This window comes from Pongo pygmaeus, chromosome 15 (genome assembly GCF_028885625.2).
Source record: "Pongo pygmaeus isolate AG05252 chromosome 15, NHGRI_mPonPyg2-v2.0_pri, whole genome shotgun sequence".
Taxonomy (NCBI): domain Eukaryota; kingdom Metazoa; phylum Chordata; class Mammalia; order Primates; family Hominidae; genus Pongo; species Pongo pygmaeus.
Genome location: NC_072388.2, coordinates 36526478 through 36553528, shown reverse-complemented (window position 1 = coordinate 36553528; position 27051 = coordinate 36526478). Strand labels below are relative to the sequence as shown.

The window sequence follows — 27051 nt, the reverse complement described above, 5'->3', positions numbered from 1 at the left end:
GACAAGAGGGCCCAGCATTGAAGAGAGGCGTTGAGATGGCCAGGGAGTGGGGCGAGAGCTTGCCCCCACTTCCACTTTGGGAAGACCTGGGGCTAGGCAAGCAGAGAAAAGGAAAGCAGAGACACATTTTCCAACACGACAAATAAATTAATAAATATATATGTTAAACAAGAAAATAACTTCTTAGGCACCGCTTGAAAGGCAGCAACCCTCTAGAGACCAGACAGGCCCCACTCGGGAGTCTGCAGGTTGCGGCGACACCGCCAACACTGGCGGACTCTGAAGACGTCGCCCTAGGTCCCCCGCCCCTGGCGCCCGGTCTTTTGAGATACACTGGAGCAGGAAACCTCATCTCTTGTTACTTTTAGGTCGGCTCCTCCGGAAGCTTAGGTGAAGGAGAAAGCCAAGGCGGGCTGCAGCCCTGCAACCGAACCCCGAACCCCGAACCCTGGGGAAGGTGCGCCCTGCACTACCCTGCCCTGCCTAACGCAGACGCGCGGCCCGGGAGCGCCCAGCGCTTGGTCTTTGAAAACGCCCAGTAGGAGGGTGATTCCTATTACGCGCCCACACTCCGACCCCACAATCTTACAGAAACTCCTCATTCGGCTTGTTCTCAGCTCCTTTTTGCTCCAAAGGAGGGCTTGGGTAGGGACTCCAGAAAGCCTGGAGTTCGAAGCGCGGGACCTATTTCACTAAGCACCTGGCTCCACTCTGGGTGGAGTGAGAGTGGTGGCGGCGGGCCGAGGGGAGGTGGGGGGCGGGGGTCGGGGCAGGGAAAGATGCACCTTCACCCAAGAGTAGGAGAAAAGACCAGCTGCTTAGATCTTTCTCAAGTCCGACTTTCCTTAAGGTAGGGCTGCGCAAAGGGAGAGCGGCCATTCCCGAGACTCCAGTAGGGGCACCAGACAGAACCCAGACAGCGGCCCCGCGCGGCTAGGGACTAACCCCGAGGGAAACCCGTGGCGGTATCCGTGGCTCAGCTTAAACAAACAGAAATAACGACTGGAGGGGCTGAGGATCAGACTGAGTTGTTAATGAGTTCGTGATCTGCACTGAAGGGACGGTGCGGAAGAAAGGATCGAAGTTGCAGGGTAGGGAAAATAGAAGGAGGGTCAGAGGAGTAAGCGCTGTGGAGGAAGGAACAGAAAGTGGGAGACCCAGAAAAAGGTAGCCCGAAAGCCTTCCCAGTTTATAAGCAAAGCTTTCACTTCTACCATTGTCGCGCGCCTTTCCTGGGTCCCTCCATCAGAGGCTCTCAGTGTCCCAGCCCCACGTTATCCCGACCGCATCCTGGCGCCCTGGATACCGTCCCTTTCGCACCCGGCCTTCCCTTCTCCTCATTCTCCCCCTCTTTTGGCTCAGGGCCCCTGCGTGGCCCGGGCTCAGAGCGTCGTGATCCGGGACGTGCAGGTGCCATTACGGAAGACGCCGCCGGACTCCAGGTTCTCAGGTTGGAAGTCTTCCACACTGTAGGCACGGCTCTTGAGCGCGGTGGCGTAATAGTCAACCGGCTCCTCCGCGGCGTTGTCCATCCAGCTGAGGCATAGGATGCGTTGGAAAGAGCGCTTGAAGTTGTCTGAGAGAAAGCCATAGAGGATGGGGTTGGCGCAGCTGTTGGCATAGCCGAGGATGACCGACAGCTGGCTCACCGTGGCGTCGTCCTGCTCAGCAAACACGTTGACCAGCTGCACCACGTAGAAAGGCATCCAGCAGATGACAAACACCATCACCACCATCATCACCATTAAGGTGATCTTGCGCTCCGAGCGCTTGCGCTGCTGCCAGCCGGCCTTGAGGGCCACCATGCGCATCTTAGCAATGATGAGCACGTAGCACAGGCAGATAGCCCCGACGGGCAGCAGGAAGCCCATGAGAAATGTGTACAACACGAAGCCCACCAGCCAGCGTTGAGCGGGCTCTGGCATGAGCATGTTGCAAGCCACCGTGCCGTCGCTGTTGGCCGCGGTGCGAGAGAAGACCACGATGGGCAGGATGACGAGCAGCGATAGCACCCACACGCCCAGGTTTACTACCTTGGCCACGGTGGGCCGGCGGTAGCGGGCCGCCTTGATGGGATGCACCACGGCCACGTAGCGGTCCACGCTGAGCACAGTAAGACAGTAGATGCTGGTGAACATGTTGACCGCGTCCACGCTGAGCACGAGGCGGCAGAGCAGCGCACCGAAGGGCCAGTGGCGCAACAACGTGGAGGTGACCAGGAAGGGCACGCTGAGCATGAGCAACTCATCAGCAATCGCCAGATTTAGGATGTAGATGTTGGTGGCCGTCTTCATCTTGGCATAGCGCAGGATCACGTAGATGACCATAGAGTTCCCACACAGCCCCACCAGGCACACCACGGAGTAGATGAAAGAGATCAGGATGGCGCTGCCCTGGCCCTCGCTCAAGGTCCCGTTCTGGGACGCATTTCGCCCCGGCTCCTCCATGCCGTCCGCAGCGCCGGCCCCGGGGCCCCTGCTGCCGCCGCCTTCGCAGCAGCTGCCCGGGCTGGGGCTAGGAGAGGAGGAAGGAGAGGAGGCGGTGCCATTGGGGAACATCCCAGCTGAGGGGGGCCACTGGGGCTGCCAGGGCTGGGGCTCTCTCTTCGCTCACCCGCCGCCTGCGCCCTCCCTCCCCACCCGACCGCTTGCCTGCAGCCCACAGCCGCCCAGCGCCTCCGGATAGAGCGCAACCGCTGCGGGGAGCGCGGCTCCTACCGGCGCCGGCGGGGGGGTGCACAGCCTAGCGGTTGCCTAGGCTCTGCAGTTTGCAGCTCCGGGGTGCCCGGGCACACGCGACCGTGGAGAGGGGAGGCCAGGATGCGGGAGCCCCGCGCCGCACAGCCATTAACTGGCGCGGCTCTGGGCTGGTAAATGATTAATAGGCACCACCAGCGCGTCAGCAGCTACGAAAAAAGGGGGTGGGGTGGAGAAAGGGAGGAGAGCACATAGGTGGCTTGTCCCCCCCGCCCCCCATTTTTTTCCTTCCCAGTCCTGCACTCTGCTCAAGTTTAGTGGCTGCTTCCGCGGTTCCCTCGCAGCACCATCTGCCTCTCCCTCAGAGGAACCAAGAGTTCCTCGGCCTTACTGGAGGGCGGGTGGGAACCAAAGGTATAGCTTCTGTCTCATCCCACTCCTCTCCTACCCAAAGCAAAGACTCAAACGGACCTATGAACATGGATGTCTGGAGTTCATCTCAGTTTCCCTCCATTGCTGCCCTTTTCTCTGGAGACCCCAGCTCCTCTCCCGTCCCGCAGTCCAGAACCCTAAATTCCCTCTTCCCACCCTCGCTTGCCCTGCAGCTCAGACCCTCTAGGGAAGCTCCGGGCCCTCCTTACCCAGAGCGCGCAACCTCCAGACTGAGACGTAGATGGCCTGTGCAAAGTGCATGTGCGGTCTGGTAGCAGGTTGACGATCTTCGCGCAGACTGACTCACTTCTTTGCGCCTGGCCCCAGCACAGGTGCCCACGCAATTACTCTTAGAGTCGCGGAAACTGGCCCTAAGCTGCGAGCGTTATGAGAAGAAAGGACAACCATCGTGCGTTAGGGGCTTCTGCGCTATAACACAGCAGGCAGCTTAGGCTGTTGGGAGTGTTCAGGGACCTGAGTGAACCATTTGCAAATCTCTTAATAAAGCTCGTAGCGCTCAGAGCCCCCAGTGTCTCCCACAGGAATATCGACTGCAGAAACGAGGACGCGCGGCTGGGAGCTCTGGAGAAGCTTGAGACTCCCTCCAGAACGTGCCAGGCGCGGTGTTGGGAATCCACCTAGGTGTTCACTCGGGAAAGATAAGGCTGCGCCGCTTGGAAGGGCTCCACCCGCGTCCCTGCTGTACTTTGTACCCTGGAGAGTTGGCGGGCTCTGGCAGACGAGAGTTTAAAGGCTTGGGCGGGCGGGGACGCCAGCTCTTCTAAATCCAGGTGAGGAGCTGCCGCCGTGCCATGACCAGACTTGTCACAAACCCCAGGAACGGCAGGGCGACTTTCGAGTTTTTCCGGGAAGTGCTAGGATGTCAGCTCTTTCTGAGGCTTGATGTGTGACCTGGCTCTGGGTCACGTGCCCAAACCATTAGGAGATATCAATGTAGGCAAGCCTGAAGCTCGCTGACTTCATTTAAGAATCAAAACGGTTTCCCTGTAAGAAAGAATGTATGTTCCGTTTTCAGGATTTTAAACGAACCCTGGGACTTCCCACCATTCTTACCCTAGGGTCTCTTTGGCTTTCCAACTGTTCCTGTGGAAGGAAGAATCACACTCCATGCAACTTCCCTGTTCCTTTTCATAAACGTTGCTTTGCTCGGTAAGATCCCTGCAAGTCTTTATTTGAAACTTGCATGTTCACAGGAGGAGTGACCCGCAGCAGCTTAGTGTCCTGCCTTCTTCAAGCTTTGCTGTCTCCAGTTTTTCCTTAGTTTCTCCTTCTCCTCAACCAGGCTGTGCCCGCTGTACTGTAAGTCTCAGTTTTCCTCCTCTCAGTAGAGTTTGCTCCAAGGAGAGGCTAAACTCCTTATGGAGGCTATCTGTACCAGTCCAGAATGAAGAAATGGATGCAGAAATTAAAAACAAAAAAGTACATTTCCTAATGCCCTGTTGCTTTATCCAGGTAATCACTTACATATACTGTATGTGTTTTAGTTCTCAGAACTAATTGTCTTGAACAGGAAAGAATAACTTCTGTAGTATGTTGATGATAGCAATCAAAGATTAAAATAAATGACAGATTTTCATAGGAATGTGTGCAATTATTAATGAGGAATGTGCTAGGATGGAATTTGAAATTTCGTAAGGCTCAAACTGTTTTAACCCATTGTTTTACCTGAACAAATTGCCTTCTTTAAAGTGGAATGTACAATTGGTGTTTAGTTATATTTATTTTTCCTTTACAAATACAGCACATATGGAGAGAAAATAAATGTTCATTAAGTTAAAAAAAAAAAAAAAAAAGAGAGAGTGGGTATTGTCCCAGAATCCCGGAAGAGCATTTTACTAGCCAAGCCTCATATAATGGCTTAGATGCCTCTGCCAATCACTGACTAAAGACACCTGACTATCTGTACCTCTGGGAGCTTGGATTTCAACAGTCATTAGTTAGACGCCTTGGCTTTGATCATGATTGCTCTTTGGGAAGTGGGTGATGGGAGTCAGTGAAAAACAGCTCTGTTGTTCAGAATTTCATTAAATTCACTTTCAGCTCATCTTAGGGAAAACTTCTCTCAATTTTGTGGCCTCATATACAAAAGAAGAAAACTTAAGACCTGACGTGAGAATGCTTTTTATTTTTATTTTTTTGAGATGCCACTTTTCACCCACTAGGATGGCTATAAGAACATTTTTAAAAACAAAAAATAAACGTTAGTGAGAATGTGGAGAAATTAGAACACTCATACATTGCTGGTGGGAATAAAAAATGATGCAGCAACTTCAGAAAAAAATTTTGGCAATTGCTTAAGAAGTTTAAACTAGAATGACCATATGAGCCAGCAATTCCACTTCTATTTACTCCTCAAAATTGAAAACAGGTGTTTAAACAAAAACTTGTGCATGAACATTCATAGCAGCACTATTCATAATAGCCAAAAATTAGAAACAATCCAAATATCCATCAATTGCTGAATCAATAAATTGTGGTATATCTATACAATGGAATAGTATTCAACCATAAAAAGAAATGAAGTACTAATACATGCTTCAGCATAGATGAAGCTTGAAAACATTATGCAAAGGGAAAGATGCCAGACACAAAAGGCCATGTGTGGCATGATTCCATTTATATGACATGCCCAGGGTAGGCAAATACATACAGACAAGGTAAATTAGTGGTTGCCAGGGGCTGGGGCAGAGGGAAATGAGGAAGGACTGCTTAATGGGTATGAGGTTTCTTTTCTGAGTGGTGAAAATGTTCTGGAATTAGATAGTGGTGATGATTGCATAACATTGTGAATATGCTAAAAATCCCTGAATTGTGCACTTCAAAAATGATTAAAATTATAAATTTTATATTATGGGAGTTTTACTTCAATTTTAAAAAGCATGAGAGAAAGACAAAGAGAGGGATTGAGATGGATATAAGCTATGCAGCATTATTAAATCTTTTCAGTTATGTATTTATTTTTAAATTATTATTATTATTATTATTTTGAGACAGGGTTTTGCTCTATCACCCAGGCTGGAGTGTAGTGGCATAATCACAGCTCACTGTAGCCTTGATGTCTCAGCCTCAAGTGATCCTCCCACCTTAGCCTCTGGAGTAGCTGGGGACTATAGGTGTGCCCCACAATGCCTGGCTAATTTTTAAGGTTTTTGTAGAGATGGGGTCTTCCTGTGTTGCACAGACTGGTGTGGAATTCCTAGCTCAAGCAATTTTCCTGTCTCAGCCTCACAAAGTGCTGGTATTACCCGTGTGAGCCACAGTGCTCAGCCCAGTCATGTATTTCTAATTATTGTATTTGTGAACTAATCTATGAACAACAAAAACAAACAAACAAACAAAAAGGGTGGCATTTCTGGGCCACCAGGAAGGTGGATTGGGGTTGCAGCTATTTTCAAATTATATTAAAAGCAGGAGCCCAGTTAGAGTGCTATCTTCCCCTCAGATCTCAATTTAATATAAATATTTCCAAAGAAAAAGGAAAACTGATATAGGCATGAGATCACTTTAATTTGCAAAAAACACAGCCAATGAATAGTCAGGACTCAACCATCTTCTTGTCTTGTTAAAAACATTTTAAGTTCACATGTCTAAAACCTTGAAAAGATTAGGAAGAGCTTGTTTTCTCCCTACAAGTTACCTGTCCTCCAGCCCTCTTTGGTTACCATCTTTCCTATGCCTCTGTGATATGAACATTTATAGATAGAAAAGAAGGAGATGTTTTCCAGAAAGGGGAGAATGAAATGTTCCAATTTAGGAAGTTGCAGATTCTTAAGCAGACTGATTTTCTTCCCTCATTGTAACTTTCTCCTACAAGCTATAGTCTCCTGTGCTATCATGTACCAGGTGCACACTTTGATTATTATATTTATCACACTGTACTGTGGCTTTTTGTGTACTTATCTGTACCCTCTTATAAATGTATCAGCTTGTGGAGACCAGGGGCTTGTATTTTATTTATTTTTCTATCCCCAGCATCTAGTGCAGTACCTACAAAATTGCCCCAAATCACCTTGTTTTATTTTGTCAAGGCATCCCATGGATAGCACTTTCCTCTTTTCTAGATTATAAAATGTAGATGCAAAGAAATGAACTGTGAGCTCCTTACAAATAGAGCTTTACTAGCTTAGGAATATTATCATGTGTAATAATTCCTTATACACTTAAATTATTCTAAATAATTTCAATTTGCATGTCCTATATCAACAGTTATCATACTGACGGCTCATTCATTGATCATTCTTGGTCTTAAATTTCTTAGCAGAGAAAGGGCTCTAGAAAATGGGTAGTACATGCGTTAGTAGCTAATGATGGTTATTTAATGGTGTCATGCAGTGTGAAAGTCATCATACGTGGAAGATCATTTCTTTTTAATAGCAGTTTTGAGCCTCAGTTGGTTTGGTGGAATAGTAATTATCAGGACCTCAACTTCTGCTTATGTCAAAATCATTACTAATGTGGTTTTTCCAATCAGAGCATATGTTGATCCTTAAATGAGCACCTCTAATTCATACCAATGATAAAGGGCTGGCTGGGGCCAGGGATTAAAGGGTACACTTCCTGGAACATTCTCTGCAGCAGCAGAATCAGTGTCAGGTTTACAAACACCTGTCTGGACAGATGGGACCAAACTCAGTATAAGGGGCTAACACCACTCAGCAATATGGCCCACAGCAAAGGTTGTGTCACTTAAGGACCATCTGCCACTAAGCAGTTAACATGATGTCAGTCTAATGAGAAAGTTACCAGAGCTCAAATGTGGCTATAGGGCTAAGAAACAATCCTGGACTTCATTTCTCAGGAATACCCAATCACAGCAGCCTTGGTAGCCTGTGGTTTAGTTCATCACCAACCTCAGCAAACTCACCCTGGCCCACTGATTTTCTTATCGCCTCTTCTGTGAACAGCATGACAGAGTCTTTTTTTGTGCTTTTAGGAAAGACCCATATGGTGTAACAACTCATATTCTTCCCTATGTTTTCTCTACTACAAAATAATATTTCTAAAAACAAGAATTCAGCACATTCAGGAAAGTATTCATTACAAATAATGGAAACATAAAAGCAGAACATTCATGTTATCTGTATTATTTTGAATAGTCCTTATCAGTAATACATTTTTCTGTAATAAAGTCTATTAGTTAAGGATTTTAAGATGGATTGCATTAGTTTAAAACTACTGTCTCAAAATCTTTTTTTTTTTTTTTTTTTTTTTTTTTTGAGAACCAGTCTCACTCTGTTGCCCAGGCTGGAGTGCAGTGGCATGATCTTGGCTCATTGCAACCCCCACCTCCCGGATTCAAGTGATTATCTTGCCTCTGCCTCCTGAGTAGCTGGGATTACAGGCGCCCATCATGCCCAGCTAATTTTTATATTTTTAGTAGAGATGGGGTTTCAACATGTTGACCAGGATGGTCTTGATCTCCTGACCTCAAGATCTGCCCGCCTCGGCCTCCCAAAGTGCTGGGATTACAGGCATGAGCCACCGCGCCAGACAATTGTCTCAAAATCTTTAACATTTTTTTTTTGGCATTTCTCTTTTTAGCAAAAATCACAAAGAAATGCTTTCAAAACCACAAACCATATTTTTATTTTGATACTTCAATTTATGTTTGATTTTGAGCAGAGGATTTAAATACTTACAGCAAATCATTCATTCCTTGAGAAAGGGCTGTTCCTTTGGAGCGGGCTATATCTGTCAATCAGCTCCACCAGCCCAGCAAAGAGCTAGGGTGTGGAAGGAAAGCCCGTTTTGTAGATGAAAACAATGTAGGCATCTAAACGCCCACCACCATGATACTGCCACTTTGTTCTCATTTTAAATACGTTGAGGCAGGAGTCTAGGTTCATGTTTCATCAGCCAAAACACTTTTATTTAGATGATGAAGCAACTTAAATGATTGATCTTTTCTCCCTTTCTGCAATTAAGTTGGAACTGGTCATTACTGGTTCTAGGTTGACTGTCTCCATCTTCTTGTCTTCTCCTGCTGGAGGCAAAATGGGAGGCTGTGTCTGTGAGCTGTCAGACTGGAACTCAGAACTACCAGGAGTGGTCCAGAAAGAGGTCCTGGATCCTCAGCGCACTCTCCCCTCTTGAGAGTGGACTGCCTCTCCTCACCAGCACCTGGCCCTGCCCCTGTCTCCTTTTGCCCACAGCATGGAATGATACTTTACTTAGTCCTTGAGGAAGTAGCCTGTGCTGCTCCTTTCCTACAGCCTGACATCTCCTTTCCTGCCAGAAGAAGGAAGTAAAAAGATAGCATAGCCCAGGTGGGGACACCTGGCCTACACTCCTTCTTTGTTGACTGTTTGGTTGAGCCAAGATTTCACTGCCTATGCCATTAGCCAATGCAGTGGTTTCTGATATTATATCCTAATTTAAAAAAATTATTTGTGTGTGTTTTATTTTATGGAAGTAAAATTCAGACTGCAGTAGAAAAGATTTATTTCCAGTTATTTGCCCCATTTCTTAGTTAAAAGGAAGTGGAAATTAATATCAGAATTCCACTATGTATGAGTAATGTGTGTTTTTAATTGTAACTTAGTAATTTACTTATTAATTTAGCAAATACTTAGGGAATGCCCACTGGGTGGCAGGCACTGTTCTAGGCACAATAGATATAGTGACAAATTAGATTAATTTTCTGTGGAATTCTAGTAGGACAGAAAGACAGTAAACAAGTACAGGTACCGTAATTTCATTTAGTGATAAGTTCTAAGAAGATAAGTGGGGGTGAGAGGATACAGAGTGCTGGAGGGGTGGGTGTACTTGGTATAGATTAGATGGAAAGGGAAGGAAAGAAGATGTTTGAGCAGTTCTGAATAAGGTGAAAGTAAAAGGGCACATGTCTGATGAAGGTTGTTCCAGTCAAAGGCAACAGCGCACATAAATCATGGGGATTCTGCAGATGTAGGTGTTGGCATACTAAAGCTACACATTCCCATTTTTAACTTACTTTCTACAGTCATAATTTAGAGAACATCTCTAGGTGTAAATACAATTATTTATTTTGATCAGCACCTCACATAGAGAATACATAAAGATCCTGTTCTTTCCCGCTTCTAGCCACATCCTTCCCGGCAAGGGAAGGAGTTCCCGCAGCCAACAAGTGCCCAGTCTGAGCCTGCAAGCCACATCTAGCCCATATGCTAGATCACAATCTTCTAGACTCCATGACTCCCTGCCCAGAGGCTCCAAACCCACTTCCAGGGAAGTGTGAGCCAAATACATGGCCAAGAAGAGGCTCAGAGGTGACTAGGAGAGGATGTGGCAGATGAGGAATGAGCTTGGCCATAGGGGTTCAGGTATCTGTCCTAATGTACATGAGCCTATTCACTGGGCAAGACAAAGCCAGGAATGGAAGTTGAAGTAGGACAGGCTACTGGTGGGGGCAAGTTCCAGGGTAGAGCTTGTGAAGAGGGCTAGGAGTCTAAATTGGACTCTGTCTTTCCAGGTCATAATGAAGATAGATGATAGGCTATATTTTATTTAATGGACTCTGAGCTTGATTGATAACCCTCAAGGTAAGCAAACATGCACACCAAACAAAACAGTTGAGCCTTTGGAAGAACTTGAAGCGCAGATGTATAACCCCAGCCATCAAGAAGATGGAGAGAGGATGCCACACCACTCACTTTATTCTTTTCTGACTATCCCCTTGGCCTTTTTCATTCCAAAATAAAATTTTGCTCTTCCCCCAGTCAAAAATAAACATGTTATATAAATAATGATGCAAATACATACACACACATTAAATGAACATATATATGCATAGGCTTGAAAGGACAGTTACTAAGATATTAACAGTGGTTATCATCAGGTAGTTGGGTTGTGAATGCTTTCTTCTCCCTTTTGCAGAGATTTTCTAATTTTTCAGTCATAAGCATGCATTGCTTTTTAAGTAAGATAAAAGCAATAAAAGCTTTTTATACCTTAAAAATGAAAAGACTCCAGGCCATAAGTGTCTGTTCTATTTAATATAACATTTGCTGATTTATTTTCTCCTCAATTATTTTTACTTTTAGAAAAACACTAATAAATTTATTCTTGAAATTAACATGTTGTGATGTAAATTAAATGGTAAACAAAACATACCCATCAGAAGTTGGTAGAAGGAACTGGAACAGGAGCTACAGCAGTCAATTATTTTCTAGGCAGCCCCTATCATCCCATAGCTAAGTGATTCATTGAGTATGCTTGAGTCTGATATGCCTATCTTTTGGAATTACTTTATCATTGCTATATAATGTGATTTATTTGTGACGTAAATCACAAGATAATGTTTGCGAAAGCAAAGTGTAGTCTAATGCCAAACATCAGGGCTTACATCTCATATTTTCCATGACTTTAACCTTGTGCTGGTTGTTTGATCCCTCTGTGCTTCATTTTCCTCATTTGTAAAAGGAAGTAACAGTGCATCTATCTTGTAAAATTGTTAAAAGGATTAAATACATTAAAAGTGTTTAAAACAGTGTCTGGCATATAGTAAGCACTATGTAAATATTTAGCTATTATAAAATAATTTCTGAGGTATGGGTTACAATGTAACACTGTTTTTGAATTAGCCCCAAAACTTGAAAAATCCATTTTTGTCCCTTGCTTAAGAGCTTAATACAGTAGGTTTGACATTCACTTCTGCAGTCTAAAAAATACTGACAGTTTCTATGTGCATGATACTTACCCTTTCTTTTTCCTCCTGCCTATCCAGTCGAATCCCATAATTCCAACACTGTGAACTATGTTCCATTCACCAGTTTTTGGTACATGACACACCCTCAGCTAAAATAACTCTAAGTTATTAATCACCCCTATCTACGTCATACTGAAGTCAATCTAGCCTACCACATGGTAAGGATTCATACTAATCACTGAACTCATTGACTCACATAACCCAAATGTTTGAATGTTACATATGCACAGTCTAAGTTTAACTTAACTTTTATTTTCTGTCTCAATTTCCAGTGAGGCCCCAGGCTCCCAACCTGATGACTGCAATTGGGAAATGTATCCACTTTCTAAACAGAGGTGCTAGTCCACCCCCTTAGCCCATTGCCTACCTCCATATATGAGAGTAGAAAGGAAGTTGATAGTGATTAATTCCTTAGAGACAGTTCTCAGAGTGCTGTGCATTTTTCTTCCCACAGAAGATGGAAAGTTGGTGATTACCCCATCAGTAAACTGTGGAGGCTTCTATAAGACCACTTAAAGAGCTTGGTATTATCCCTGAACATTTGACAAGACACAGAGACTGATGTCTGATTCTTACCTGGAAAACTTAAAGGTGAACAAGCAGCCCAGTGGGAATTGCTTCAGGTGGTAGAGTTAAGAGAAAAGGCTATGGAGGGGGGTGCAAAATGCTGGTTCCCACTGAAAGTGGAGCAGAGGCGGTGTTTCTCAGACACTGGCATGGACAGTATGGCAGGCAGGCAGGCAGGTGGGAGCCCCATGATGGGTCTGCTCTCCACCCCAGGATGAGAGGACGCTCAGCAGGAAGTTTGTGAAGCACAACAATCAGTAGCTGAGTGGGGAATGCAGCCAGCTGGCTAAGGATATTGGGCACGCCATCCAAGGACACAGTGGGTGGTCTCCAGCAACAGAGTGGGCGATGCTGAAGAACCCACTGAAGAATTTCAAAAGAGAAAGAAGCACTCACAGAGGGCACAATGCATGATTATAACTGCACCGCTCAAGGAAGAAATTGGCTGTCACCAAATGATTTTCCCTCTCCCCTGCAGGAACCAAAGACAGAGAAAGGGGTGAGGGAGGTAGAGTAAAAAAATACTGCAAAGACATGATAAAGAATTAACCACTTCCCTCTTCCCTACTGCAGGATCCACGCATAGGTCGTGCTGGAGCTGGTATAGGGACAAAGAGATTTAAGTTCAATGAGAAATGAAAGTTTCAATTTAAAAAGGATTTTTAAAATAATGTCTGAAAATAAGACTGTTAATGTCTGAAAGTGACCAAAAAAAGCTGTGGGATCTGTGTGTACTAAGTACTTTCCATTTACGGTTTCAGCATATTTAACCCTTCCAACTACACGATGAGGAAGTTTCTATTTACTACTCTCATTTTGTAGATGAAGAAACCAAGGCACAGAGAGGTTAAATAACTGGCTCAAAGTCACACAGCCAGAGCTCGAATTTGACTCTGACAATCTACCCTAAGGCCTGTGCTCTTAAACATCATGCCACACTGCTGTGGTCTTATCTCTTACTAAATTCAATTCAATTGAAGGGTGGTTCTGAGACCACAAAATCACATAAATAGCAAATTTAAGTCATTTTTGTGTTTTATGCATTCCTCATTGAATCCAATAATTGCCTCAGTCTTCTCCTCTATTCATGTTGCCTAATTATTTAAAAGTAACTAGACCTCATCAGAAATTTGGAGTGACGTTTTGAAAAAATTTAACCTTAAAAAATGTTATTATAAAAGTATTAAGATTGATGAGCCATTGGTATTTTGGTACCAAAGAAAATGCATTTTCTGTTAACAACTGACCACCATTTCCCAGTTCTAAACATGTGACCATCAGTACTGCAGGCAGCTTTGTGCTATCTTCTGCATGAGTATTTCTCTGTAGTTTTTTCCTACTCCATTCCTGTAGTCTTGCCATGCCTCATCTTTGCTCCACCTCAGGAAAATGGGTATCCAAGTGGTGGGTCAGCAGAGCTGCTAGGTAGAGGATAAAGGAGCAATAGCTGCTTTGAAGTGATTTGTACTGATGCCACAAAATCCCAGCCAAAATGTATTCCCAGGAAAGGAAAAGGGATTGCTGCTGAAACAAAATCAATTAAAATAAAATTTCCCCTTCCCTAGAGCAAGTGTGTGCACATTTCAGCTGGTTTAGGGACTTTGCACTTGGACTTTTGTTGATTTGACTGACAGTTTTAACAGAGATGAGAATACACAGATGGCAGATTCACTCGTGGGGGAACATTCTTTCCTAATTGAAACATTATGCCTCTCTTCACTAAACAATTAAGTAAGAAATTAGCATGTTTAGTCCATTAAAATACCTTAACTTAATAGAGGATAATGACACACAAGAAAAACTTGTAAAACTCAATATTCACACTTGCACATAAGACTAGAGTAAACCAAAACTATTCTACTTTAGTTTTAGAATTTTTTTGATGGCAAGCTTTTAAATGAAATTGCATTTTTTCCCCTCTGAACTTTGAGATTAATAGGTCTTATTTTTCACACATATGAAATTTTTAGCTTTTTTTTTTTTTTTTTGGAAAATTCTATTCAGTTTTACTTGTGAAAACACATGCTCTGAAAATCCACCAGGGGGAGATTTTAACATTGAGAACTTTGATAGGGAAAGTTTCAGATTTTATACAGTTGTATGTCAGTTGACAGCTGGAACAACTTAAATTTTGAACTAAGCCTTGATTATAAGGTTTACATCTTGATAAAGCTACCCAAGATATTCCAGCTATATTAAAACCTGGACTGAGTGGCTAGGGAGAACTGAGGAAATATTACTCAGGCTTGTCAGAGAATGCATGTGGAGGCTGTGTGTTTGGGGAAGGAGGGGGATTTGGGTGTGAACGGGATGAGACCTTGTGTCTCTAGGGGTTGAACCAGATGAAAGAGTAATCTCTGGCCATTGCCACTGTGTACACTTTCTGGTTTCCACTGATGCATAAAAGCTTGATTTGGTTCCTTGGGGAGGCTTTGAGTCTTAGAATACCACTGAAATTCTCTGTAACATGATGAAAGAAATGAAAAATATATATAAGGGATATTTTTTAGATGACTTGCCTTATTTGAGAAGGCATGGCACTTTTGCAGAAATCTTTAGATAACCACCACCACTGTGGTCCAAGCAATAACAACTTGATGTCATCGAAATTCCAATAAAATTTAAAATAGATAATCTCTATAAAGCATCCTGTGATAGGATTTGACTTGTGATGTCTTTTCCAAAGTTTGATTAACATGTTAACAAGTGAAGGTTTTTTTCTACTGTCAGCAAAACACCTGTAGTTTTGTAGAGTCTTTTCCCCTAAAACTGAGAAATAGGATAAAAGAGTCATTGGTGCTGATTCTAGCGCAACCACTCCCCTTTCAGCAACTTACTATTTTGAGAGGTGATTTTTTTCATGCGCGTCCGTGTGAAGAGACCACCAAACAGGCTTTGTGTGAGCAACATGGCTGTTTATTTCACCTGGGTGCAGGCGGGCTGAGTCCGAAAAGAGAGTCAGCGAAGGGAGATAGGGGTGGGGCCATTTTATAAGATTTGGGTAGGTAAAGGAAAATTACAGTCAAAGGGAGTTTGTTCTCTGGCGGGCAGGAGTGGGGGTCGCAAGGTGCTCAGTGGGGGTTCTTTCTGAGCCAGGATAAGCCAGGAAAAGGACTTTCACAAGGTAATGTCATCACTTAAGGCAAGGACCGGCCATTTACTCTTCTTTTGTGGTGGAATGTCATCAGTTAAGGTGGGGCAGGGCATATTCACTTCTTTTGTGATTCTTCAGTTACTTCAGGCCATCTGGGCTTATAAGTGCAGGTCACAGGGGATGGGATGGCTTGGCTTGGGCTCAGAGGCCTGACATTCCTGCCTTCTTATATTAATAAGAAAAATAAAACAAAATAGTATTGAAGTGTTGGGGTGGCGAAAATTTTTGGGGGGTGGTATATAGAGACAGAATGGGCGATGTTTCTCAGGGCTGCTTCGAGCGGGATTAGGGGCAGCATGGGAACCTAGAGTGGACAGATTAAGCTGAAGGAAGATTTTGTGGTAAGGGGTGATATGGTGGGGTTGTTAGAAGAAACATTTGTCATTTAGAATGATTGGTGATGGCCTGGATACAGTTTTGTATGAATTGAAAAACTAAATGGAATAAGAGAAGGAGAAAAACAGATATAAAAGGTCTAAGAATTGGGAGGACCTAGGACATCTGATTAGAGAGTGCCTAAGGAGATTCAGCATAGTCCTGCCAGCAAAGATTATTTATTTACTTCAAGAGTTAAGAGTGGCAGTTCGGGGATAGCATGAGGAGATATCAGCTGGGATGGCTTGGAGAAACAGTGTAAACTGGCAGTGTAAACAAGAGCAGGGCATGTATGAGTAGTTGAGAATGGAGAATAGGAGTATGACTAGACAGAAGATAGTAGGGATGACAAGTTTTTTGGGGCACAGTCCAAGTTGGTCTGATGTCTGGAATGAGACTGGGGCTTAATAAAAAGGAGCTCAAATGGGCTGTACCTTGTAGCATTCCGAGGACAGGCCTGAATTCTGAGAAGTGAAAGTGGTAAGTATTGTCCAGTCCTTTTTAAGTTGGTGGCTGAGCTTGCTGAGGTGTGTTTTTAAAAGACCTTTAGTCCGTTCTACTTTTCTTGAAGACGGAGGACCGTAAGGGATATAAAGGTTTCACTGAATACTAAGAGCCTGAAAAACTGCTTGGCTGATTTGACTAATAAAGGCTGGTCTGTTATCAGACTGTATAGAGGTGGGAAGGCTAAACTGAGGAATTATGTCTGACAGAAGGGAAGAAATGACTGCGGTGGCCTTCTCAGACCCTGTAGGAAAGGCCTCTACCTATCCAGTGAAAGTGTCTACCTAGACTAAGAGGTATTTTAGTTATCTGACTTGGGGCATGTTGAGTAAAGCTAATTTGCCAGTCCTGGGTGGGGGCAAATCCTCCAGCTTGATGTGTAGGGAAGGGAGGGGGCCTGAATAATCCCTGAGGAGTAGTAGAATAGCAGATAGAACAGCAGATGGAACACTGAGAAGTTATTTCCTTGAGGATAGATTTCTATGATGGAAAGGAAATGAAAGGTTCTAAGAGGCGGGCTAGTGGCTTGTACTATAGCATAGCCTGCCTCTGCTGGTGTGTGGTGATTAGGCCTGGTGGAACTGCAAGTGTGATCAGGGTGAGAAACAGGGAAGAAGGAAATGTGGGGAAATGGGATGAACATCAGGTGGATCAGAGAGATGCAGTCATGAGGGTCAGGTGTGGTATCTGCAATAATGTGGGAGGCTGGATTGAAGTCCGGGCCAGGAACAATGGTAATTGTGGGACTTAACAAAGAGTGAGTACAGGTGAAGGAGCTGGGGAGCAGAAAGTATATGCATCAGGTATAAGGAAGAAAATAGATTTTGGAAGTTATGAGAAATGTAGAGAGTAAGTTGAGCATAGTTTGTGATTTTGAGGGCCTCTGAAAGTATTAAAGCAGCGGCAGCTGCTGCACGCAGACATGAGGGCTAGGCTAAAACAGTAAGGTCAAGTTGTTTGGACAAAAAGGCTACAGGACACAATCCTGGTCCTTGTGTAAGAATTCTGAGTGCATAGCCCTGCACTTCAGCTGTGTGTAATGAAAAGGGTTGGGATGAGTCAGGGAGAGCTAGAGTGGGGGCAGTCTCTAAAGCTGTCTTCAAGGAACGGAAAGAGGAGTGGGGAAAGGATTTAGGATCTATGTGGTCAGCTAGGTTTCCTTTTGTGAGTTTATATAGTGGTTTTGATAGGATGGCAAAACCAGGTATCCAAAGGCGAAAGTATCCAACCATGCCCAGGAAGGAAAGGAGTTGTTGTTTTGTAGAAGGGGTTGGGATTTGAGAGATCAGTCGGACATGATCGGCAGGGAGAGCACGTGTGTTTTCATGAAGAATTATGCCGAGATAGGTAACAGATGAGGAAGAAATTTGGGCTTGACTGAAGTAATGGGGGCTGTCTGTGAAGACTTCCAGCAGTACAGCCCAGGTAATTTGCTGAGCTTGATGGGTGTCAGGGTCAGTCCAAGTGAAAATGAAGAGAGGCTGGGATGATGGGTGCAAAGGAATAGTAAAGAAAGCATGTTTGAGATCCAGAACAGAATAATGGGTAGAAGAGGGAGGTATTGAGGATAGGAGAGTATATGGGTTTCTGCACCATGGGGTGGATAGGCAAAACAATTTGGTTGATAAGGCGCAGATTCTGAACTAACTTGTAAGCCTTGTCTGGTTTTAGGACAGGTAAAATGGGGGAATGGTAAGGAGAGTTTTTAGGTTTTAGAAGCCCATGCTGTAGCAGGCAAGTGATAATAGGCTTTAATCCTTTTAAAGCATGCTGTGGGATGGGATATTGGCTTTGAGCAGGGTAAGGGTGATCAGGTTTTAATGAGATGGTAAGGGGTGCATGATCGGTCGCTAAGGAGGGAGTAGAGGTATCTTATACTTGTGGGTTAAGGTGGGGGAATACAAGAGGAGGACGCAAAGGAGGTTTTGGACTGGGAAGAAGGGCAGCAATGAGATGCAGCTGTAGTCCAGGAATAGTCAGGGAAGCAGATAATTTGGTTAAAATATCTCGGCCTAATAAGGGAACTGGGCAGGTGGGGATAACTAAAAAAGAGTGCATAAAAAGTATTGTCTAAGTTGGCACCAGAGTTGGGGAGTTTTAAGAGGTTTAGAAGCCTGGCTGTCAATCCCACAATGGTTATGGAGGCAAGGGAAACAGGCCCTTGAAAAGAAGGTAATGTGGAGTGGGTAGCCTCCGTATTGATTAAGAAGGGGACGGACTTACCCTCCACTGTGAGAATTACCTAAAGCTCAGCGTCCGTGATGGTCTACGGGGCTTCCGAAGCGATCAGGCAGTGTCAGTCTTCAGCTGCTAAGCCAAGAAGGAGTCAGTCAGAGAGCCTTGGGCCAGAGTTCCAAGGACTCTGGGAGTGGCTGCCAGGTGAGTTGAACAGTCCGATTTCTGGTGGGGTCCCGCACAGATGGGACACGGCTTAGGAGGAATCCTGGGATGCAGGCATTCCTTGACCTGGTGGTCAGATTTCTGGCACTTGTAGCAAGCTCCTGGGGGAGGAAGTTCTGGAGGAACGCCTGGCCGCTGTGGTTCAGGCGTTTGGAAGTTCTTGTGTGCTGGAGATGTGGCTGGGGTTTGTCTCACAGTGGAGGCAAGGAATTGCAACTTTTTTCTATTATTGTATACCTTGAAGGTGAGGTTAATTAAGTCCTGTTGTGGGGTTTGAGGGCCAGATTCTAATTTTTGGAGTTTTATTTAATGTCGGGAGCAGATTGTATAATAAAATGTATATTGAGAATAAGACAGCCTTTTGACCTTTTAGGGTCTAGGGCTGTAAAGCGTCTCAGGGTTGCTGCCAAATGAGCCATGAACTGGGCTGGATTTTTATATTTGATGAAAAAGAGCCTAAATGCTATCTGATTTGGGATAAAGAAAAAGGAGCATTAACCTTGACTATGCCTTTAGCTCTAGCCACCTTTTTAAGAGTAAATTGCTGGGCAGGTGGGGAAGAGCTAGTTGCAGAACTAAACTGTAAGCCAGACCAGCTGTGAGGAGGGGAGTTGATAGAAGGATTATAGGGTGGAGAAGTGGAGGCTGAGGAAGAATTGGGACTTAGCTTGGCCTGGCGACGAGCAGCCTGGGGAGGAGGGGAAAGGTCAGATGGGTCTGTAGAAAAGGAAAACTGGAAAGACTCAGTAATGCTTGGGGTTGGGACTGAGGGGACAGGCGGGAGGGAAAGAAGGAGGATCTGGGAGGAATCGCATTGGGAACAGAGGCTAGGGAGGGAACGAAGTGTGAAAAATGCCTGGACGTAAGGCACCTCAGACCATTTGTCCATTTTTCAACAAAAATTATTTAGGTCTTGTAGGATGCAGAAATCAAAAGTGCCGTTTTCTGGCCATTTAGAGCCATTTTTAAGTTTGTGTTGGGGTCAAGCGGTGTTGCAGAAGAAAATAAGGCATTTAGGTTTTAGGTCAGGTGTGAGTTGAAGAGGTTTTAAGTTCTTAAGGACACAGGCTAAGGGAGAAGAAGGAGGAATGGAGGGTGGAAGGTTGCCCATAGTGAAGGAGGCAAACCCAGAGAAAAGAAAGCATAGAGACACGGAGGGAAGGGGTTTGGGGTTCTTACCCTCCAGAAAAGCAGGAAGGGGGGTTGGGGCATGGAAATAAGGGATTGGGGCACAGAGATAAGAGGTTGGGGTGCAGAAATAAGGGATTGGGGCACAGAGATAAGAGGTTGGGGTGTGGAAATAAGGGATTGGAGGTTCTTGCCCCCTAGAAAAGCGGGACTTGCCACTAAGGGTGAAAGAGAAGGGGTTGAGGGGTACTTGCCCCTCCCCCAGAAAATTGGGACTTGCCACTAAGAGTGAAGGAGAAGGGGTTGCGGTACTAGCCCCTTCCCCAGAAAAGCAGAGAAGGGGTTGTGACAAGGAGAGAAGGGGTTGGAGTACTTGCCCTTTCCCCGGAAAAGCAGAGAAGGGGTAGAGACAAGGAGAGAAGGGGTTGAAGTACTTGCCCCTTCCCCAGAAAAGCAGAGAAGGGGTTGTGACAAGGAGAGAAGGGGTTGAGGTACTTGCCCTTTCCTCGGAAAAGCAGAGAAGGGGTAGAGACAAGGAGAGAAGGGGTTGGGGTACTTGCCCATTCCCCAGAAAAGCAGAGAAGGGGTAGAGACAAGGAGAGAAGGGGTTGGGGTAATTGCCCCTTCCCCAGAAAAGCAGAGAAGGGATAGAGACAAGGAGAGAAGGTGTTGGGGTACTTGCCCTTTCCCTGGAAAAACAGAGAAGGGGTAGAGACAAGGAGAGAAGGGGTTGGGGTACTTCCCCTTCCCCAGAAAAGCGGGACTTGCCGCTAAGGGTAAAGGACCAAGGCAGGCATCCCTGCGTGGTCTGACACCCTTGAAACATGGGTGAATAATCAGAGAGATGTCCCTGCAATGATTAAACATGAAAGGAAGGCTGCCTTCCCAGTCCGTGACCGATGCCGGAGTTTTGGGGGTCCATGGATAAAACGTGTCTCCTTTGTCTCTACCAGAAAATGAAAGGAATTGAAATTAAGAGAAGGGAGAGATTGAAGTGTAGCGCCAAGATGGAAAGGAGAAAGAGGTTGAGGGATAGTGAGGGAAGTCAGAGAAAAGAGTAAAAAAAGGCCACTTACCAGATTTGAAATTGGTGAGATGTTTCTTGGGCTGGTCGATCTGAGGACCTGAGGTCGTAGGTGGATCTTTCTCATGGAGCAAAGAGCAGGAGGACAGGGGATTGATCTCCCAAGGGAGGTCCCCCGATCTGAGTCATGGCACCAAATTTCACTCGTGTCCGTGTGAAGAGACCACCAAACAGGCTTTGTGTGAGCAACATGGCTCTTTACTTCATCTGGGTGCAGGGGGGCTGAGTCCGAAAAGAGAGTCAGTGAAGGGAGATAAGGGTGGGGCTGTTTTATAGGATTTGGGTAGGTAAAGGAAAATTACAGTCAAAGGGGGTTTGTTCTCTGGCGGGCAGGAGTGGGGGTCACAAGCTGCTCAGTGGGGGAGCTTTTTGAGCCAGGGTAAGCCAGGAAAAGGACTTTCACAAGGTAATGTCATCACTTAAGGCAAGGACCAGCCATTTACACTTCTTTTGTGGTGGAATGTCATCAGTTAAGGTGGGGCAGGGCATTTTCACTTCTTTTGTGATTCTTCAGTTACTTCAGGCCATCTGGGCATATACGTGCAAGTCACAGGGGATGGGATGGCTTGGCTTGGGCTCAGAGGCCTGACAATTTTCTACATACAAATGATACTGTCCTTCCTGCCAATAAGTGAATTTTTTCATCCTCTTGGGTCATATACTTATATCTTTTCCCCATATTGTATAGTATCCTTTAACATATTATGTAAGGATGTTTTCTTTTGAGATTCAAACTAATTTTTCCTTCTTTTATTTTCCCCTTTCTTCCTCCCTTGCTCATGTAGACAACAGATGATTCCTTGCCTCTGTGAGGTGTGCGGTTGACTTCCTGGCTTTTTTTGTGTATAGGCTGTGAACCCAAAAGTATCTGAGACAGATCTCAGTTAACTTAGAAAGTTTATTTTGCCCAGGACAGCCTCAGGAGGTCCTGGCAACATATGTCCAAGGTGGTAGTCAGGGTACAGCTCTCTTTTATACATTTTAGGAAGACATAATACATCAATCAATACATGTAACATTTACATTGGTTCAATCTGGAAGAGTGGGAGAACTTGAAGCAGGGGGCTCCCAGGTCATAGGTAGATTTAAAAAATTTCTGATTGGCAGTTGGTTGAAAGGGTTGTTACCAATAGAAAGGAATGTCTGAGTTACAATAAAGGGGCTGTTGATACCAAGGTTTTATTATGTAGATGAAACCCCAGGTAGCAGGCTTCCGAGAGAATGGATTGTAAATGTTTCTTATCAGACTTAAGGCCTGTATTTATGTTAATGCTGGTTGGTTTTTCCTGAATTCCAAAAGGGAGAAAGGTATAATGAGGCATGTTCAACTCTCCACTTCCCATCATGTCCTGAACTAGTTTTTCAGGTTAACTTTGGAATGCCCTTGGCTGAGAGAAGGGGTCCATTCAGATGACTGGGGGACCTTAGAATTTTATTTTTTGTTTATAAGCCTAAGCCCACTGAGAGAGTATGGTTTGAGAAGAAATATTTAACTCAGAATGAAAAGAAATCCCTGGACATATTATGGGATCGGGGCAAGGGAGAAGTTGGGAGTCCCAAGGAGAGAGGGCATCTGTGCATTTTCTCCCTGCCAGAACTCTTAGAATATGGAAGAATATTGAAATGAATGGCCAGGGAGCCTTGATTTTAGGCTGAGAGTTCCCAGTCTCTTGGTGGAAACCAGCAGAGAGGTGGTCCATGAGAGTTGTCATATAGATGATACAGCTGTAATAAATGCAGACAAATAACCAATGTACAGAAGAGTCTCCAGACACTTTGGTGCTGGATAAGAAATAAATACCCTTGATGATTGGTGGAAACAACTCTGGAGAAAAGGGAATACTAGGAGAGAATTTCTCCCTAACTTCAGAAAATTCATACCTTCAATGCAAGCATCAGTTCTTCCAAATAGCTCCATATTCTACCACACTTGTTCTTCTGGCCCCAGGATTCTCAAACCTCAGCCCCTTCATGACTTCAGCATTCCCTCTGCTGACTATGCCTAGGATTCATGGCTTCAGATACTTTCTTGCCAGTGTCCTCAGCTTCCTCACTTCCCTGTCCCGCAAAATCCCCATAACAAACCAATCCACCACCACATTCTCCATTTGTAAACCCAAGCTGCTGAATGGCAGCTAGAGAAAGTCCACAACTGCATGGGATTGCTGCTACCGCAAGTCATTGTTCCTCATCTTAAATTGGGTCCATGACCTTGCCTGACCAGCCTTTGATCTGTCCCTACACAGTTATCTTTATTCCCCACAACTGCTACTTCAAATGAGTGCTACTCTTTTCAAGTTCCCTACTTCATTCTGGCTCTTTCCTTAACTCACAGTGGTCAGGCCTCTGATCTTGCTTCACAGAAAAAAAGAGTTCATTGATGAAGCAGAAATTCCCTCATTTTGATTCCCTGTACTCCTTAAATTTTTTAGGATCCTAACTCTCTTTCCTATCTTCCCTCTCATCTTTATAGAAAACTATTCCTTTTTAAGGTGAATTGTCCCATACTTTGCCTTGAATCTCTTAACTTCCAAACTTCTCAGTGACCTTTCTTTCCAAAGGCCCTTCCCTTTACTTCCTCTGCAATTGACTTTCCCTGTTGTTTTTTTTTTTCTATTTTCTATTTTTTTTTTAAGACAGTCTCACTCTGTCACTTAGGCTGGAGTGCAGTGGCACCATCTTGGCTTACGCAAACTCCGCCTCCTGGGTACAAGCGATTCTCCTGCCTCAGCCTCCAAAGTAGCTGGGATTACAGGTGTGCGCCACTATGCCCAGCTAATTTTTTTTAATTTTTAGTAGAAACAGGGTTTTACCATGTTAGCCAGGCTGGTCTCAAACTCCTGACCTCTAGTGATCTGCCTGCCTCAGCCTCCCAAGGTGCTAGGAATACAGGCGTGAGCTGCTGCGATGGCCTGACTTTCCCTTTCCACTCATTCTCTCTTCTTAGCAACAGCAAGTAACTCATGAGTTTTCAGATACTGATCTTATTTATTTGGCACAATAGTGAGAACTTTATATTGTCTTCTTTAATTTTTAAAAGAATATGATGCAGAACCACTACTATACCCATTTGGCAGACAAAGAAACAATTATAGAAAGATTTGTTGTTGTTGTTGTTGTTAACTTGACCAAGATCTCACAGCTAGTAAATGACAGATTTCAGTTCCCTTGTCTAGGTTTCATTAGGTGCAATGTACAATTACATACTAACACACACAAGTGTGTGTGTGTGTGTGTGTGTATGACTTTTTCAATGTTTTCCTTTTCATCTTTTTAAAAAACTCTTTATTTATCCTGTGTGTTCTTTATCTACCACCATATTTCCTTCTTTCCATTCAGGTCCAATTGTCTGGAAAGATCAGTTAACACTTACTATCTCACTTTTTAATCATAAAACTACTCTTGCTAAGGTCATTCTGTTCCCTTTGTTGCCACATATAGTGAAAGCATTTCAGAACTTATATTACGTACTTTTATTTATCATTTTAAATGTTGATACACTCCCTCTCTCCTTCTTAATGATCTGATCTACTGTTGTTTCCTTGATATTCTCTTACCTAATTTTCCTCTTACCCCTCAGTGTTGATGCCCCAGAGGTCAACCCTCACTTTGGCCCCTCTCCAAGTGAAATCTCATGCATTATCATAGGTGCAGCTCTACCTTTAGGCTGATAACTCATGTTCCTGTCCCGGGCCTCTCCTGAGTACCAGCTGCATACAGGATGCCTACACTTGGATGATGTAAACTAACCCCAATTCAACATTTTGAAGACAGCATCACCATCTTCTTCTCAAATCTGCTTCTTATTAACTATTAATTTATTCAATTAATATTGATTATTTAGTATGTATCAGACAGTGTTCTAGGATCACAGCAGTGAATGAAAAAGACCAAAAAAAATCTGCCTTATGGAATTTACGTTCTAGTAGGAAATGTTGTCTATTTCTATTAGTCAGGGTTTAGTTAGAAAAATAGAACCTCTATAAATACAATGAACAAAAAATCTATTGCAGGAATAATACCTTACACAATTATGGGAGAAGCTGAGAATATCCAGGTCTGAAAGAGGAAGTTGGAGGTTCAGATAAAAGTTAAAAAGCAGGCCTCCTAAAATAGCCTATCCAGCTGCCAGAGTTGAAATGTAAGGGGAGCTGGTAGAAATGTGTAGGGACAGCTTTTGCCTCATTTCTCCCTGTGTCTAGCCTCCAGAATCTTCAGAAAATAATGGCTGCTACTTCACTTCCACACACGTTAGCCTGAGAACATACAGAAAGTGTCCCGGCTTATTAAATTGACACAGTATGAAACCACCACCCTCTCATAAATAACATGTAGCGAATTTTGTCATTGGTGTTTTAAATCTAGTCTGGAAATCTTTGTCTTTTATCAGATGAGGAAGAGGAGAAGATGAGATATCGAGGATAAAAATCTTAAAAGAGGATGTGCTTTCCCATAAAGATGGAGGAATAAAGAGGTAAGAGTAGCAGCTGGAAGAGCCCTGAAAGAATAAGATGTGCCTGAGAGAGATGCAGGGTCCTCAGCATGGAGCCACATTTCAGTTATGACAAGGGGAATGGGATGAACAGTGTCCCCTAGAAATTCATGTACATCCAGAACCTCAGAATGTGACCTTATTTGAAAATGTGGTCTTTGCAGATTTAATTAGCTAAGGATCTCAAGACAAAATCCACCAGAATTTAGGGAGGATTCTAAGTCCAATGACTAGTATACTCAGAGGAAAAGGAGAGGACACAGGGAGACATGCAACCCAGAAGACCATGTGAGGATAGCAGCAGAGATTGGAATTACACTGTCACAAATCCAGGGCTACCAGGAGCCACCCAGCAGAGGCTGGAAGAGGCAAAGAAGCCCTCAGAAAGAGAATGGCCCTGAAACACCTTGAGCTCAGACTTCTGGCTTCCAGACTGTGAACGAATAAATTTCTGTGGTTTTTAACCATGTTGCTTGTGGTATTTTTTTTATAGCAGTCATAGGAAACTAATACAAGTAAGAACATTCTGCAAACATATTGCATCCTTGTGATGAGGGTGAGGTTTTTTGTTTAGTTTAAAAAAAAAAAAACTTGTATTTTTCTCTATTTTGTATAAAATACCTGCTTATGTCATTTTTTAAAAATCCACTTTCTCCTTAGACTAGCCAGAGTGTATTCTGTTGTCCACACTCAGAACTGGCAATACAGAAAAGGTACCAAGTGAATAGAGGAGGGTGAGAAGGGAGAGCCGGCAAGAGGCTGTTTAATTCTTTAAATTCTTGCCATGCTAATTAAATAATGTTAGACTATGAGCTTAAAATCTACCTACTCTATCTTACTTATGCTGACATTTTCTTCCACTGTACTAAAATAACTCTACATCTTAAATTCACTGATTGCATATGCTCTGCGTAGATTAGAGAAGAAATGTCACAGAGGAAAGATAAACAGGAAAGGCCAAACAAACCAAGTATGTCACCTCTGGAAAGGCAGTATTTCTCACGCTCACTTATTTTCTGGGCTTTGCCAGATGACAGGGAGCCAGGAGAGGCATAGAAGTATAGAACCTTAGAAAGAGAGCTGTTTTAAACCATTTAGTCCCATCACCAAATGATTATTTGATCTTCTCTACAACATCCCTGGAAATATGTGTCCAAACTCTCCCTGAGCCTCCCTAGTGACAAAGGACTCATTACCTCCTGAAGCAGACATTGCACTTTAGGTACTCTACTTGAGAGGAAAATTCTCCAGCTGATTTGAAATCCAGTACTTTGATAACTTCTGAATGTTGCAATCTGAGGCTACCAAGAACTACATTTGTCTTCTTGAATGATACCAATTCTCACACTTGAATGCAGCTATCATGTCCATCCATGTTTTCTTCTTCTCAGACTTAAGGCTCCATTTCCTTCGGCTAACATGATTTCATTTATTTCCTTCACTTTCAGGTTCCTCTCCTCTGGCTGTGCTCCAATTAGTGGGACTAAATATTCTCTTAAAGCTGAAGGTCAC

General features: G+C 44.1%; 1 protein-coding gene across 1 annotated transcript; it reads right to left on the bottom strand.

Moving 5' to 3' along the window:
* Positions 1-764: 764 nt before the first annotated feature.
* Positions 765-2613, bottom strand: SSTR1 (somatostatin receptor 1). Its single transcript, XM_054449683.2, has one exon. It carries the CDS (start codon positions 2556-2558, stop codon positions 1383-1385), a length of 1176 nt encoding a protein of 391 aa, XP_054305658.2. The 5' UTR covers positions 2559-2613; the 3' UTR covers positions 765-1382.
* Between the last annotated feature and the right edge of the window lie 24438 nt (positions 2614-27051).

Excerpts from the sequence above, each read along its gene's own strand:
- SSTR1 (XM_054449683.2), bottom strand. The coding sequence starts at position 2,558 with ATGTTCCCCAATGGCACCGCCTCCTCTCCTTCCTCCTCTCCTAGCCCC.